The 13,510-nt window shown below is 48.3% G+C and overlaps 1 protein-coding gene and 7 non-coding genes across 8 annotated transcripts in view; 2 read left to right on the forward strand and 6 right to left on the reverse strand.

The window, feature by feature from the left end:
* Positions 1 to 124: 124 nt before the first annotated feature.
* On the reverse strand, positions 125 to 197 carry trnaf-gaa. The gene has a single exon. It is a non-coding gene; the product is annotated as a tRNA-Phe (tRNA).
* A 468-nt stretch (positions 198 to 665) lies between these two features.
* Positions 666 to 738, forward strand: trnam-cau. Its single transcript has one exon. It is a non-coding gene; the product is annotated as a tRNA-Met (tRNA).
* A 76-nt stretch (positions 739 to 814) lies between these two features.
* On the forward strand, positions 815 to 900 carry trnay-gua. The gene is given in 2 exon segments: positions 815 to 851; positions 865 to 900. It is a non-coding gene; the product is annotated as a tRNA-Tyr (tRNA).
* Positions 901 to 1,221: 321 nt separating this feature from the next.
* trnag-ucc lies at positions 1,222 to 1,293 on the reverse strand. Its single transcript has one exon. It is a non-coding gene; the product is annotated as a tRNA-Gly (tRNA).
* A 233-nt stretch (positions 1,294 to 1,526) lies between these two features.
* Positions 1,527 to 1,598, reverse strand: trnae-uuc. The gene has a single exon. It is a non-coding gene; the product is annotated as a tRNA-Glu (tRNA).
* Positions 1,599 to 2,693: 1,095 nt separating this feature from the next.
* Positions 2,694 to 2,766, reverse strand: trnaa-agc. The gene has a single exon. It is a non-coding gene; the product is annotated as a tRNA-Ala (tRNA).
* Positions 2,767 to 3,073: 307 nt separating this feature from the next.
* On the reverse strand, positions 3,074 to 3,146 carry trnaf-gaa. The gene has a single exon. It is a non-coding gene; the product is annotated as a tRNA-Phe (tRNA).
* Positions 3,147 to 3,309: 163 nt separating this feature from the next.
* The window catches only part of colgalt1 (collagen beta(1-O)galactosyltransferase 1), a 30,179-nt gene continuing 19,978 nt past the window's right edge, over positions 3,310 to 13,510 (reverse strand). Inside the window, exons 9-12 of the mRNA XM_031899357.1 lie at positions 7,876 to 8,008; positions 7,652 to 7,779; positions 7,176 to 7,382; positions 3,310 to 6,185 (exon numbers count right to left, since the gene is read on the reverse strand). Coding sequence (XP_031755217.1) covers positions 5,918 to 6,185; positions 7,176 to 7,382; positions 7,652 to 7,779; positions 7,876 to 8,008 — 736 coding nt within the window. The 3' untranslated portion in view covers positions 3,310 to 5,917. The remainder of the gene's footprint in view (positions 6,186 to 7,175; positions 7,383 to 7,651; positions 7,780 to 7,875; positions 8,009 to 13,510) is intronic.

The following is a 13,510-nucleotide window of genomic DNA, read 5'->3' on the forward strand; positions in this document are numbered from 1 at the left end:
TTTCAGCCCTACGCCTCGTGTGGCATCAGCCTTAACAATTATGTGGCTTAATTACGCCTTTGCTTGCTGCTGATTGGCCTTCATCGCGCCTAGTTAAAACACTCTCAAAATTTACGGCTCAACCTGCCGAAACCCGGGATCGAACCAGGGACCTTTAGATCTTCAGTCTAACGCTCTCCCAACTGAGCTATTTCGGCACAGCTGCAGCCGGCGGCAAGCGCCCTGCTAAGGCGTGGGCCTGCAGTCCAACCTTTGGTTGGCCCGTCTATCGCAAGCCCCAGCACTGCGGGTGCAGCGGGGGACTGTAGGTTTAACAGAGCAGTCCCTAGGTCGCTGCTTCAACTCTGGCTCCAAGGACACTTTTTCCAGTTTGCCACATGCTGCTTTTCCAAGCAAGTTAAACCACCAGTTGCTTAAAAAGGCTTCGAGTAGGGCAACAGACTGAAGGAAAACGGGGGTTTTCGGAAGAGCTCGACATGGGGCTCTTGTTCTCTTTTTTGCTCCACCCTAAGTTTTAGAGGTCAAAATATTTGTCCTTTTGAAAGACTTGCAAAATGCACATTGGCTATGCCTCAGTCTGTTTATGACATAAGTCACTGCAATTTTTTGTAAGGGTGTATGCAGTAGAGCACACCAGGGTGGACACCAGACGCCCGCCGCTTGCAGCCTCGTTAGCGCAGTAGGTAGCGCGTCAGTCTCATAATCTGAAGGTCGTGAGTTCGATCCTCACACGGGGCAGACTTTTGGAAGGCTTCGGCTTCTGTTGGGTTTCTCAAGAGAACTGTCACCCCCTCCCGTCGGCGCGCCTTTCCGGCCTTCCATAGCTCAGCTGGTAGAGCGGAGGACTGTAGGTGTGATACAGCAATCCTTAGGTCGCTGGTTCAATTCCGGCTCGAAGGATGCTTTCTTAGAGCTCGCGCTGCCCGTTCCGGTGCTGCTTTCTTACTTTTTGTTTTGTTTTCATTCAAGCCAATCCTGCGTACAACTTAGAAAAATGAAGAATTTTAGCATGATGCACACAGTGAGAAGACTGCACAGGCTGTAATGCAGACACGTTCCCACTGCAAATCTCCTCTCTGAAGGTTGCAAAGGACAGATTGGAAGCGCTTTTGCCCTGTACCCTGCATGGGCAGGCATGGCTGCAAAGTGGCGACATCCGCGGGTCACTATGGCAGCAACCTTTTTAAAAAGCGCTCGTCCGTGCCGCAATAGAGGATGCTGTGCGTTGGCCGGGAATCGAACCCGGGTCAACTGCTTGGAAGGCAGCTATGCTCACCACTATACCACCAACGCCATCGGCTCTCTGGCGGGCGCAGGTTCTGTGACAGCGGATGTCTCAAACGGAAGACGCTCTGAAATGCAATAAGGGCGCTCAGGTCTGGGCTCTTTCACGTTCGTTCTCCATACCCACCTGTGGCCTTTAATCGCAACAAAGGCCAAAGTTGCACACCTGAGCATAGCAGAAATCCTTAGGCACTGGACCAATCAATGGGCTCGCCAAGCAGTTGGAATAGCAAAAGCAGCATTTCCCATACCGGGAGTCGAACCCGGGCCGCCTGGGTGAAAACCAGGAATCCTAACCGCTAGACCATATGGGACCCTGTGAGTATCTGGCTCATTCCTGCACTGGGATCACCTACCCGCCAGTAAGCAACTACCCCAGGGAGGGGCAAGGTGCCGGGAGTTGTGCGGATCCCCTGCATTGCAACAGTATCATATCAAGGTCCCAGGGTGGGAGTTATAGTCCCACAACATAACCCCTGGGTGGAGGCACGCCAAACAGCATTAAGACACCTGTCCCCCATAGTAACCGGGGCCCAGGGCTCCTGTAGCGCCAAAGTAATATACCAGTAGCAGCACCGTCTAATAAAGTGGGCTACATAATAATAGTTGTTTTTGCTGTTGGTACCCCTTTAACAGAGGCCTTTCTACTAGGGGTTTGACTTAAGGAAAAGTAATTATACCTTATCCCCTGTGGGATTAGTATTCAAGGCATGGAGACACTGGCACCACTGTAGGGTTTCCATCAGTCCCCATTTCCTGGGGTCCAACCGGATGTGGGGAACTTGATCCCCGGAAGAGTTATTTTTTTTCTGCCCAGGAGCAAGAGCAGGGGGCCAGTCTTCCATATAGCACCTTAGGCTGAAGCCACACGAGGCGTAGGGCTGAAATTTTCGGCAAGTGGAAAAACGCTTGGCGAAAATTCAGCCCTACGCCTGCTACTTGTGCCTGCACCCGAATGAATGGAATACTCTCGGATGCAGGCACATGTAGCCAATATACGCATGAAAACGCGAGAGAATATCGGCTACATGTGCCTTTAACCCTTGGCAATTTGACACCGTCCATAAAGGATTTGCAGTTTCCAGCCCTCGGTGGTCTGTGTCGTAGCTCACTGTAGAGAAGAAAGCGCGATTCCAGTACTGCACGGCCTTTTGGGCTGCACAACAGCTTCTTACCACTCTTCTTTGGGTGCTTGCCCTCGGTTGTGCAAGCAGCAGCCGGTGCAGTAATGGAATGACGCTTTTCAGAGGGTTCTGTCAACTCCCATTTACTCGGGTAAGAAATTAACGTTGCTCCACGCTGTACAGGACAAGAGGTCTGAGGGACGTTTCCACTCCTCTCTCTTTTTAAAAACACTAGACAGAAACGCGTTGCGGCCCCGCCCACCCGCTCTGAAAAGAGCCACCTCCTGGAGGATGCGGGCATCGATCCCGCTACCTCTCGCATGCTAAGCGAGCGCTCTACCATTTGAGCTAATCCCCCTCACGGTGCAGCGCCAGCACACAGGACCTCTGACAAACCTCAACTTGGGCAGTTTTTTCAAGCTACGGCGGCGTCTGTGTTGCTCGTTACGAGTACAGTTTGGCCTTTGCGGATGTCAAATGTGCTCAGGTCTTCCCAAGGGCAACGGAGGAGGTATTTTCTCTGACGGCGACCTACTTAGCAAGAGCAGGGGGCCAGTCTTCCATATAGCACCTTAACAATTATGTGGCTTAATTACGCCTTTGCTTGCTGCTGATTGGCCTTCATCGCGCCTAGTTAAAACGCTCTCAAAATCCGCGGCTCCACCTGCCAAAACCCGGGATCGAACCAGGGACCTTTAGATCTTCAGTCTAACGCTCTCCCAACTGAGCTATTTCGGCACAGCTGCAGCCGGCGGCAAGCGCCCTTTCTCCCCAGGGGGAGCAATACGAATGACCCCTCGCTGTGCAGGGAGAGGCAGCAATGAATACACAGGGGATGTGCAGCATAAACAAGTTTAATTCCTGTTTGGGGGACATTTATAAATGACTCACCAGGCAGAAATATTGTAAAAATCATTTATTGAAAAAAAAGCACAAAAATATATAGAACTCTGTAAACAACAGCTGGGCCCAGGTCTGCAACCCCCCGCCCTCCCCGATTATCAGAAAGATTTAAAGCACATGAGGAGCCCCACCCCCCTCCTTCCAAGAAACCAATAGGGACGCTGTATAATCTCATCTGCATAGAACATCACATGGTTCCATTAACTGCAAATATTAGAAAACTTGAGTATCCAACCAACATCAAGGGTTTCCTCCGCACCCTCAACCCCATCTCTATGTACTGAAGCCTTTAGCAGCAAGCGGTTGTACCATTTTAACCACCGATCAGAACTATAATTGGGCTTACCCCCCCTTATTGCAAAACTCTCTAACTGTAAACAAGTTTGCCAGGGTACCTATGTATAAAAGCAGGCAGAGTTTTCAGTAGCTTCTATTAAGTAACTTTAACTGGGCAGTATAACCCCCTGTTCAACACGAGTTCTGCTACATGGAAACCAAAAATGTACTTTCAGTTTCAAACTTTCTGGTTCTTGAAAGCAATTGTGTGTGTGTGGAGGGTCGTATTTAGTTACCACTCCATTTGTAAAACCCCCCTGTATAAAGAACCTTATATGTAAGACACAGAGATAATGAGCTCTGTTTAAACAAACCCCTCCTGTAGCCTATTTAAACTTTTAAGGGCTGTAAATTGTATAATCTACACCAGAGCCAAGTGCTCTGTCACCAACCTCTCCTGATCACATGGGAGGGAATTGGATGTAGTAATGGTTAATGCAAAACAACGATCCATCATTGTGTATTTTGCTCATGTTGGACAGACGTCTATAAAAAGGTATATAATATCCCCTTAAAGCCCTAGATTAGAAGCTGTTTCCTATTGTTGTAATGTTATGGATTGCAGAAACACTGAATATGGCTGCTCTATACACATTTACACATGGGGGTATATTTATCATGCTGCGTAAAAAGTGGAGTGAAGCATTACCGGTGATGTTTCCCAGGGCAACCAATCAGCAATTAGATTTAAACAGTTGGAAAACCAAAGCAAAACATCTGATTGGCTGCTGAGCAACATCACCACTTATGTTTTACTATACTATTTACTCAGCATGATAAAAAATACCCCATAATGAGCACAAAGGCCTATCACATGCCATTGTAACCCTGTCAGGGAAAACCACAGAGGTACATCCCATTCTTATTAATAGGAAGATCACTATGATTATCTCTGAATGAACCAAAGGCCACTTAGCTGGTGTGTAACAGCCCTTAGGCCTTAGTACTAACACACAATGGGGCAAACACATGGGCACGGAGGGTGATGGAGACCTTTACGATTCTCAACTCAGCTTAGTATTTAGTATTGTGTCACTATTTCCCACCATAAGAGCAAAACAGCTCTGAGACCCTAACACCCTACTTTGTGTTCAGACCTAGAGGTTAATAAGGCTAACATGGTGGATATTTCTGATTTATTCTATAATGTTTATGGGTCTCCTAGCACATTGCTGTTCAACCTATTCCACATGTAGATCCAGTATATACATAAGAGACACTGGTGACGTTGCCCATAGCAACCAATCAGCAATTAGATTTGAACGGTTGCCTACACGTTAGCAACCAATCAGATCTTTGCTTTTGTTTTCTAAGGGCAACATGACCGGTGGTGTTGGCTTACACATTATAATAAATATGCCTTTGAATGTATAGGAGTTTTGAAGTAATACCATCATTAAATAAAGCTATAGGCCAGGGTGTGCATTAAAATCCAAATTCAGCCTGAAGGCCTTCTACTAGACAGCAGTGACCCCTAGAGGATTCTGGGAGCTGCCTTCTGCCACCTGCTGGACAGCCGTATGGAGGTTCTTGTATAGGCAATTATTAGTGACTGGCTTATTAATAATTCTTCAAGACAAAAAAAAAGGGGGGGGGGCAGGGTCGGACTGGGGGGTGTAGGGCCTTATGGGCCCCTGCACCCCCCAATGAGCCCGTTATGGCCTTCACACCCCCCGGCTCAGGGGAGCACCTGGCGGGGATTGGGTCAGGGCCTGCGGGGCCCACTGGGTTTTTTTCCTGGTTCCCCAGTCTGACCCTGGTGGGGGGCGGGGGGGGGGGGGGGGAGGTATTAGCATACAAATAGCTAACTTAATTCAGATAAAAAGATATTCATGTCAAGACAAGAGATTCAAGCAAAAGGTTAGTAGGGAAGCTGGAACTGAGGTCTCCTCATAAAAGAGCGGTTAGTTTTAGGGAGTTTCATTTGGTGTCTTCTGTCTACAGAAGGCTAAGCTGCCATCTGGGAGATGTCCCCTTTGTTCATCCAAATATATTAATAATTATAATAATTAATCAAGCACCCGGTCTGTGGTCAGGCAGCTCAATCGCCAGCTGAGATCTTGTACTAGGTTAGTGTGTGACAGTTGTGTGTGTGTGACAGTTGTGTGTTGGATTTCTAGAAGGTTGGTGGCAAAGAAGTCCCTTCTGATATCAAAAGGTTAATCGGATTCCGTGCCTTCCCTGTCCATGATTCTCTGGCTCTCCTATAAGTGAGCCCCATAGCTGGCCGGGCTGCCCCTTGCTTGTTATGGAAGTTCACTTCTTCGCTGTCATAACTCATCGCGGGCGGCGTTGTCAAACGGGGAGCCCAGGGAAGGGGTGTTTAGAGCCTCGCTGCGCAGTTTCTCCTGTTGCTGTGTCTTGCGAGACTTGTCTCTGTCCCAGTCGGTGGGCTGAGTCACATTGTCCCACAGCACCGAGGTCTCCGTGTCGCTAATGTAGCCCTCGTCCCCAGTGTAGTGCGTGGGATACAGGAGGAGAGGCTCCACTGAGAAGGCCAGAAGGTCTCGCGGGGAGAAATGGGCGGAGTAGTTGGAGCTGGGGGGAAAGAAATCAGAAATTATAGAAACATGTTGGCCCATACCTGTTAAATCTTTCTCCTTGTAGATTGTAAGCTCTTTTGGGCAGGGCTCTCTTTACCTCTTGTATCGGTTATTGATTGCTTTATATGTTACTCTGTATGTCCAATGTATGTAACCCACTTATTGTACAGCGCTGCGGGATATGTTGGTGCTTTATAAATAAACGTTAATGTAATAATGTAACTCTGACTTCCAAAATTAGTTAACCCCCCCCACCAGAAACTCCTAATATACCTAGCACTGTAATCTGTTACTTCAAAAAGTCTGAATAAATATCATTATATGAAATCCTGCTGCAAAACAGTTCTTCTCTTTCTGCATCATTTAAAATCCTGGCAGGGGAGGAGGGACTAAAACAGTGATGTTACTAATTGTAACAACTTCTCCACAGCTTACAGACAGCTTTGTTATCACATGTGCAGAGAATTATGGGAATTTAGGGATTGGGGGATACAGGCTGAGAACAGTCGAGTACTGCTACTTTTTTTTTTTTAACCTCAGGGGGCGGGGCTTAGGGAACTGTTCCAAACCATATTATTACATTGAAATCATGAAAAGGCTGCATATTTTTTAATTTATTTATAGTGCAAAGTTTCTTGAAATTATGTTTACTTTTCAAAAATCTCAAGTTGCGTTTGTGTTAAGTTCCCCTTTAATAAAAGCACATTAGTGCAGCAGGGTTTGTGGCCCATCATATTGGGCCACTTGAAATATTGTCCCTAGTTCTCTGGTTGCCTGGGGTATGTGCAATTGAAGCCTGACCCAACTGTAGTTGCTACTACTTATTATACTGCCCTGGGTAGATGAATAAGTGACTAGCCCTGCATTATACAATATGGTTATATGATATGATCTAGAGCCCAGTCCAGAGCAGGGAACAATCACGTGTGGCAGTAGAACCCAGACATTATATTACAGATATTATAGCAGGGGAAAGGTAACTCACTTGGGGTGCTTGTCATACATGACTGGTAGGAACTCGTCTACAGGCAGCATCTTCACAAGAGGTTCAGCATCTAGCAGCTTTCTAGCCCCGCGCAGGGAGATCAGATACCCCAGGGTCCAGTAGGAATAGTCGGACACGACCAAATTACGGACGCCTGGCACAGGCTCTTCTGGTTCTTCGACCTGCATCCTCTTCCTGCCCAGGTAACTATGGAGGGAGAGAGAGTAGGTTAGGGCTGAATTCCTATTGTCCCACAGTACAGCGAGCAACAACTTTCCCATCCCTTCCCACACTGGCCCTACCCTCCCACAGATAATACCACCCACATAAGGTGGGTGCTAGATCCCATAATCTAGTGAGATCGCCAAATGAGTGACTCTGGGCTCAATCTGCCCACCACCGCACTGGAGGGGCCGAGCTTGCAGCTTTTATAGCCCCCACTATGGCCACCTTTATCCCACAGGCTGATGGCTTACATGAGGTCCCAGTCCAGCTTGGCTACTTCTAGATCATGCAGGAGCGTCTGCAGCCGCCGCTTAAAGAAGATCTCAAACCTCAGGTCATCCTCGAACACTGCCGAAGCTTCCAAGGAGCGCTCAGAGATCTACACAGATAGATATATCCATTTACTCACTGGAGCACTTATAAGGCTGCATTCGCAGAACTATAATATAATAATAATGTCTCCCTTGCTTCTCACCTCCTTCCAGATGTTGTAGTGACTGAGAAAACATCCCATCTCTCCGCGGGTCAGGGGGCGACCATGGTATGGATCCTTGTAGCCAGGGAGCATCTTTATACCCATTTTGTCGACCTGGGTTTGATTTAGGGTCCTGTGTGAGAGAAAGATCCTTAGAGCAAAGACAGCCTACTTTCTCCTCAGTAAGGGAGTCAGACATCATGGCAAATGCTACTGCTGGGAACTACAGGGCTTGACATCCCTATTCTAGGGATACAGGCACCTACAGCACTAACCAGAGCCAATCCTGTTGTACCAGGTGCCCTGCACACGTTTCGCCAAACCAGCAGGTGGCAGTCATGTCCCACTGTGCTAAATCCCAGCGAACCAGCTCTCATTGTGCCCATTGCTACTCCAGTGTGACATGAACCCTTTTCTCTTCCTCTATCACCTTTCTTTATTCATTTTATTAACTGCTTAACAAGCGTAAGAATAACAACACTGCCAGATCTATATATATATTAGTACTGTAAAGCCTATCACGCATGTTGTCAAGGCTCGATTTCTGCCCCTGTCACATTCACCAGGAATGGACGGAAGAAATAAGAAGTGTAATTGCACTTTCCCATCTGCCCCCAACTCACCTCCAGTGGCTCCAGCAAGTAATGTCACATTTGACAAGATTGAAGACAAGAGTTAGAGGTATAAAAACCACGGGTACTGTCAAGCAGAGCCTCCTGTAGTCTGCCAGTCATCATTGGGCTATCAAATAACCAATCACAGCCCTTATTGGTCATCCCCTAGGAAATATTTTCATGCTTGCGTTGCTCCCCAACATTTAAATGTTGCTCATGGGTAAAAAAAAAGGTTGGGGACCCCTGATATATACCGTACTATGAAACACAATTTCCCTATTGACATGAATAAGCTACGCAAACGCTCAAGGAAATAAAGCCCCAAACTAGACAGGGTGACAGGAAGCGGAAATGAAGGAGGCCTGGGGACGGCTTATGGCTGTTACAGTGACTGATCTGGACCGGCGGAACAGCATTTCCTGCCACAACATTGCTGAACTGCATCCAGACACTGGGTACACTGGACGTTACCTATCAACAGCTGGACAGGCTGCAACCATAATGATTCCAATACGCAGCTCCGCACTGCTGTTATTCAGCTATTGTGGGCCTACAGCTCAGCCTTAATTCCTGGGGGGAACAGTACTGGCCTGATTAAAGCAAGTGGCCCCCATGTGAATAACTGGATCTCGCAAAAACACTGTATGTACATGCCAATGCAGCCCTCAGCCAATGGGATTTCCCGGTAGAGTACTCAATAGTACCGACAGGCTGCAGTTAGGCTATAGGGGCCAATAGTACCGACAGGCTGCAGTTAGGCTATAGGGGCCAATAGTACCGACAGGCTGCAGTTAGGCTATAGGGGCCAATAGTACCGACAGGCTGCAGTTAGGCTATAGGGGCCAATAGTACCGACAGGCTGCAGTTAGGCTATAGGGGGCCAATAGTACCGACAGGCTGCAGTTAGGCTATAGGGGCCAATAGTACCGACAGGCTGCAGTTAGGCTATAGGGGCCAATAGTACCGACAGGCTGCAGTTAGGCTATAGGGGCCAATAGTACCGACAGGCTGCAGTTAGGCTATAGGGGCCAATAGTACCGACAGGCTGCAGTTAGGCTATAGGGGCCAATAGTACCGACAGGCTGCAGTTAGGCTATAGGGGCCAATAGTACCGACAGGCTGCAGTTAGGCTATAGGGGCCAATAGTACCGACAGGCTGCAGTTAGGCTATAGGGGCCAATAGTACCGACAGGCTGCAGTTAGGCTATAGGGGCCAATAGTACCGACAGGCTGCAGTTAGGCTATAGGGGCCAATAGTACCGACAGGCTGCAGTTAGGCTATAGGGGCCAATAGTACCGACAGGCTGCAGTTAGGCTATAGGGGCCAATAGTACCGACAGGCTGCAGTTAGGCTATAGGGGCTACAGAGCTATATAAATGAAACATGGAACAGAAAGCAGAGAGTGTACAGGACACACACTATTAAGGCAGAAAACAGAACACAAGTCTGGAGGAGGGAAAGCCCAATGGGTGTGGGTAAATGTGTTTACAGCTTAACACAAGGTTACTTAGGGGGAAAAAAAAAATTATTTTCCGTCTTTAATTTTTCCCATAACGCTGCTGCTCTTCCCTTTGCCAAGTCTCTGAAACAGCAGAGAATTGAAGTATGTGATGGCACAGAACGGAGCAGATAAATTAAGAGCAGCGGATCTAGACAGATAGAAAAAGGTTTCCACCAGAAATGAAGATACTTATATTTAGGAAAGACCTTAAAACTCCATTCATACAAATAAAACGCATGGACGCACTTATTTTGTAAGAATGACACAGAGAAGATTTAGGGGTACCAATGTTTTAGACCCCCCCCCCAGTGATTACAATCACTAACGCTAAACCCTGGGCTACTGCCCCAGCCTGGGGTATATTTCACCTCTCACTTTTGGCTGTTCTGGACATCACACTTGTTCAATATAGAAAAGTCTAAACAGCAGATTTTACTGTACTGTACATGCGATTGGTCTTGACAGGCACAAGGGACTTCTGGGACCTGTGGCTGCATGATGCTGGCAGAACTATACCAGGGCTGGAGTAAAGAGGACACTAGCCAGGGTTTAAGGTTAGTGCTTGTAATTGACCCGCCAGTCACAGATCTGACCTGGACCCGCTTATCCAATCAGCTGTTTCTTCATAAGGCAACCCACACCAGCCTGAAGACAAATGATACATTTTTCAACCTACCCTCAAACCCCAACCAGTGACTCAGGGGCAGTTGCTCTCAGTGCCCCCAAACCAGGTAGTTATTTTTGAATTCCTGACTTGGGGGCAAGTTTTGGTTGAATAAAAACAAGATTTACTACCAAATAAAGCCCCTGTAAGCTGATGCATAGAGGCTCCTAATAGCCAATCACAGCCCTTATTTGGCTCCTCCATGAACTATTATGGTGCATGTGTTGCTCTCCAAGTCTTTTTACATTTGACTGTGGCTCACAAGTAAGAAAGGTTGGGGACCCTTGCCTTGGACCATCTATGCAGACAGGTTTTTTTTTTTTTTACTGAATCCCGTCTGCATTATGGGTATTCCATAAGTAGCACCCTACAGTAGGCTGCAGGCCTGGAAGGCATTCAAAATAGGACCTGGAATTTCAAGTACCCAGAGGCCCAACCCCCCCCCCCCCCCCCATCTTACAGCAGCCCCTCTGGCATTTGCCTGAACCCACAGATTGCCAGTCTGGGCCTGATTTTCAGTACACAGAGACCCAAACAGCCCCCCATAGGCCCAATAAACAGTGAGTGTCTATAGCATTTTACAGCAGCCCCTCTGGCATTTGCCAGAACCTACAGATTGCCAGTCAGAGACTGGTAGGCTGGGGTATTACCACGGTCATGGGGTTCCGGTTGCTGTAATACAGGAACAGCTGGAGAGTCACAGCTGCACATTGCTTGCTCTCTGTTCAGCCTCATTCATGTTCCCCGACAATAACAGGAAATGATCTCATTGTTAAAGATGGGCAAAGGTAATCTTAGAATTTGATTTATAGCATGAATTGTAAGCATGTAGTTACTATATCCTTGCCAGGGCTATACGAGCTATCTGCATAGATCCGTTTCACTACCAAAGGGCCACGTGCCAACTGAAAATCCAAGGCAACATATAATCTGATCTTCAGCTGTTTAACCAGCAGGGCATGTCCTGACCACTTTTATAGACTGTGTCTGGCTACAGTTACTTAAGCCTGGAAAACAGCCAGCCCTGGCACCGGAACGCAGAGCCGCTTCCCAGACATTCTAAGCGGGCTCGAATACATTGTGCGTGTTGGGTTACAGCGTCGGTATCTGCAGAAAGCTGCCCACATAGTGTGCAAGGCACAAAGACTGAACCTCACTAAACCAAAGGAACATCAGTGGGTTTAACAATAAAAAGCAATCAAAACGGGGCGGAGCCAAGATGGCGGCTTGAGAGGACGTGTTTGCTGTGAGCTCCTCACCATACAGATTATCCTGAACAATATTCAGCTTCTAGAACTCTTACTTCGACACCCCGTTATATGACTAACATCCCTGCTGACAATGGGGAAGCATACTGCCAAATCCGCTTCAGCCAAAATGGACAAATACCTTAGTTCATCTCAACCACCGCCGGAGTCTATTTCAGAGCGCGAACGTGCTGCGTCTCCTACGCCTCCCACAGCAGAACAGGCCCCAACATCGCATGCGGAGCCGACAAATCGTGACATACTCCAGGCGATAACCGACTCTCACACCAGCATGACATCGCAGCTGGACACTATCAAAATCGACATTTCGCACCTGAGACAGGACTTGCAAAACCTGAGAGAGAGGACATCGGAAGTGGAACTCCGAGTCTCTTCCCTGGAAGATGCAACCCGCCCGATGCCAGAGGAATTATCTCGCTTAAACAAACAAGTCGCAGATGCCATGCTCAAAGCGGACGATCTGGAAAACCGCCTGCGCCGTAACAACCTACGCCTAGTTGGTCTACCGGAAAATTCAGAAGGAAATAAACCGGAGCGCTTTGCAGAGGACTGGCTGAGGCAAACTCTAGGTGCGGACCAATTCTCCCCCTTCTTAGTCATAGAACGGGCACACCGGGTCCCCACCAGGCCTCTACCACCCGGGGCAAATCCGCGCCCACTAATTATGAGATTTCTCAACTACAGGGACCGCGACGCGGCCCTGTCTGCCGCACGGGCCAAAGGGCAGCTGACCTACAACGGGGCCCCCATCTCTCTATTCCCCGACTATTCCATCTCGGTTCAGAAACAGCGTGCCTCCTTCATCGGGGTGAAACGGAGACTGAGATCCGAAGGGTTGATTTACTCAGTATTATTTCCCGCTAAACTCCGTATTATAGACGGGCCGAACACGCACTTCTTCTTGTCATCGGCGGAGGCGGATCGTTGGCTCGACTCCAGAGGAGCCCACGGGAACCAACGAGCTGGCTCCCCAAGACAGTGAGGACGCACTGCGCCACCCGTGAGTACATATGAACCCCCGCGGCCCTTCCTAAGCACAATATTAACTAACTTGTCCAAACTTAACCACAAGTGCCTTCCCTTGTGACCTGGTAGGCCCCCCCACGACCAGGGGCATCAACATGGCATAAGATATAGAGGGACGCGCACCCAATACCTCTACAACTCGGCCAAGGCGGAGCGTCAGTCAGAGTGCCCCTGCTCAGCATACACCACACGCTGCTAAGGCATTATACCCGGCCCTAGCAAGCTCCTCCATAATTCCGGGCTGATCCAGAGGCCCACTACATGGCGGGCATCAATTATCGACCTAAACCCTGGAATATTACCTACCATAAGCCCATCCACGCTCCACCACATCGGAAATCCTTGGGATCCCAGGATCTTGTTACTACTGCCAGGGCACCTATACCCCATACTTATTTGCCAATGCAGGACATCGTTCCTATCACACTACTATGGCACCAAAACCTAACATAGAAGCGTCAGTTAAGGATGGTGAGGACGGACAATGGCTCTCAAGCACAGTGCTACTACTCCTTCTCCACAAAAGTTTTTCTGTTATGGGTACAGGCCCACCCGAGTTCG

The sequence above is a fragment of the Xenopus tropicalis genome, chromosome 3 (assembly GCF_000004195.4).
Source record: "Xenopus tropicalis strain Nigerian chromosome 3, UCB_Xtro_10.0, whole genome shotgun sequence".
Lineage (NCBI taxonomy): Eukaryota > Metazoa > Chordata > Amphibia > Anura > Pipidae > Xenopus > Xenopus tropicalis.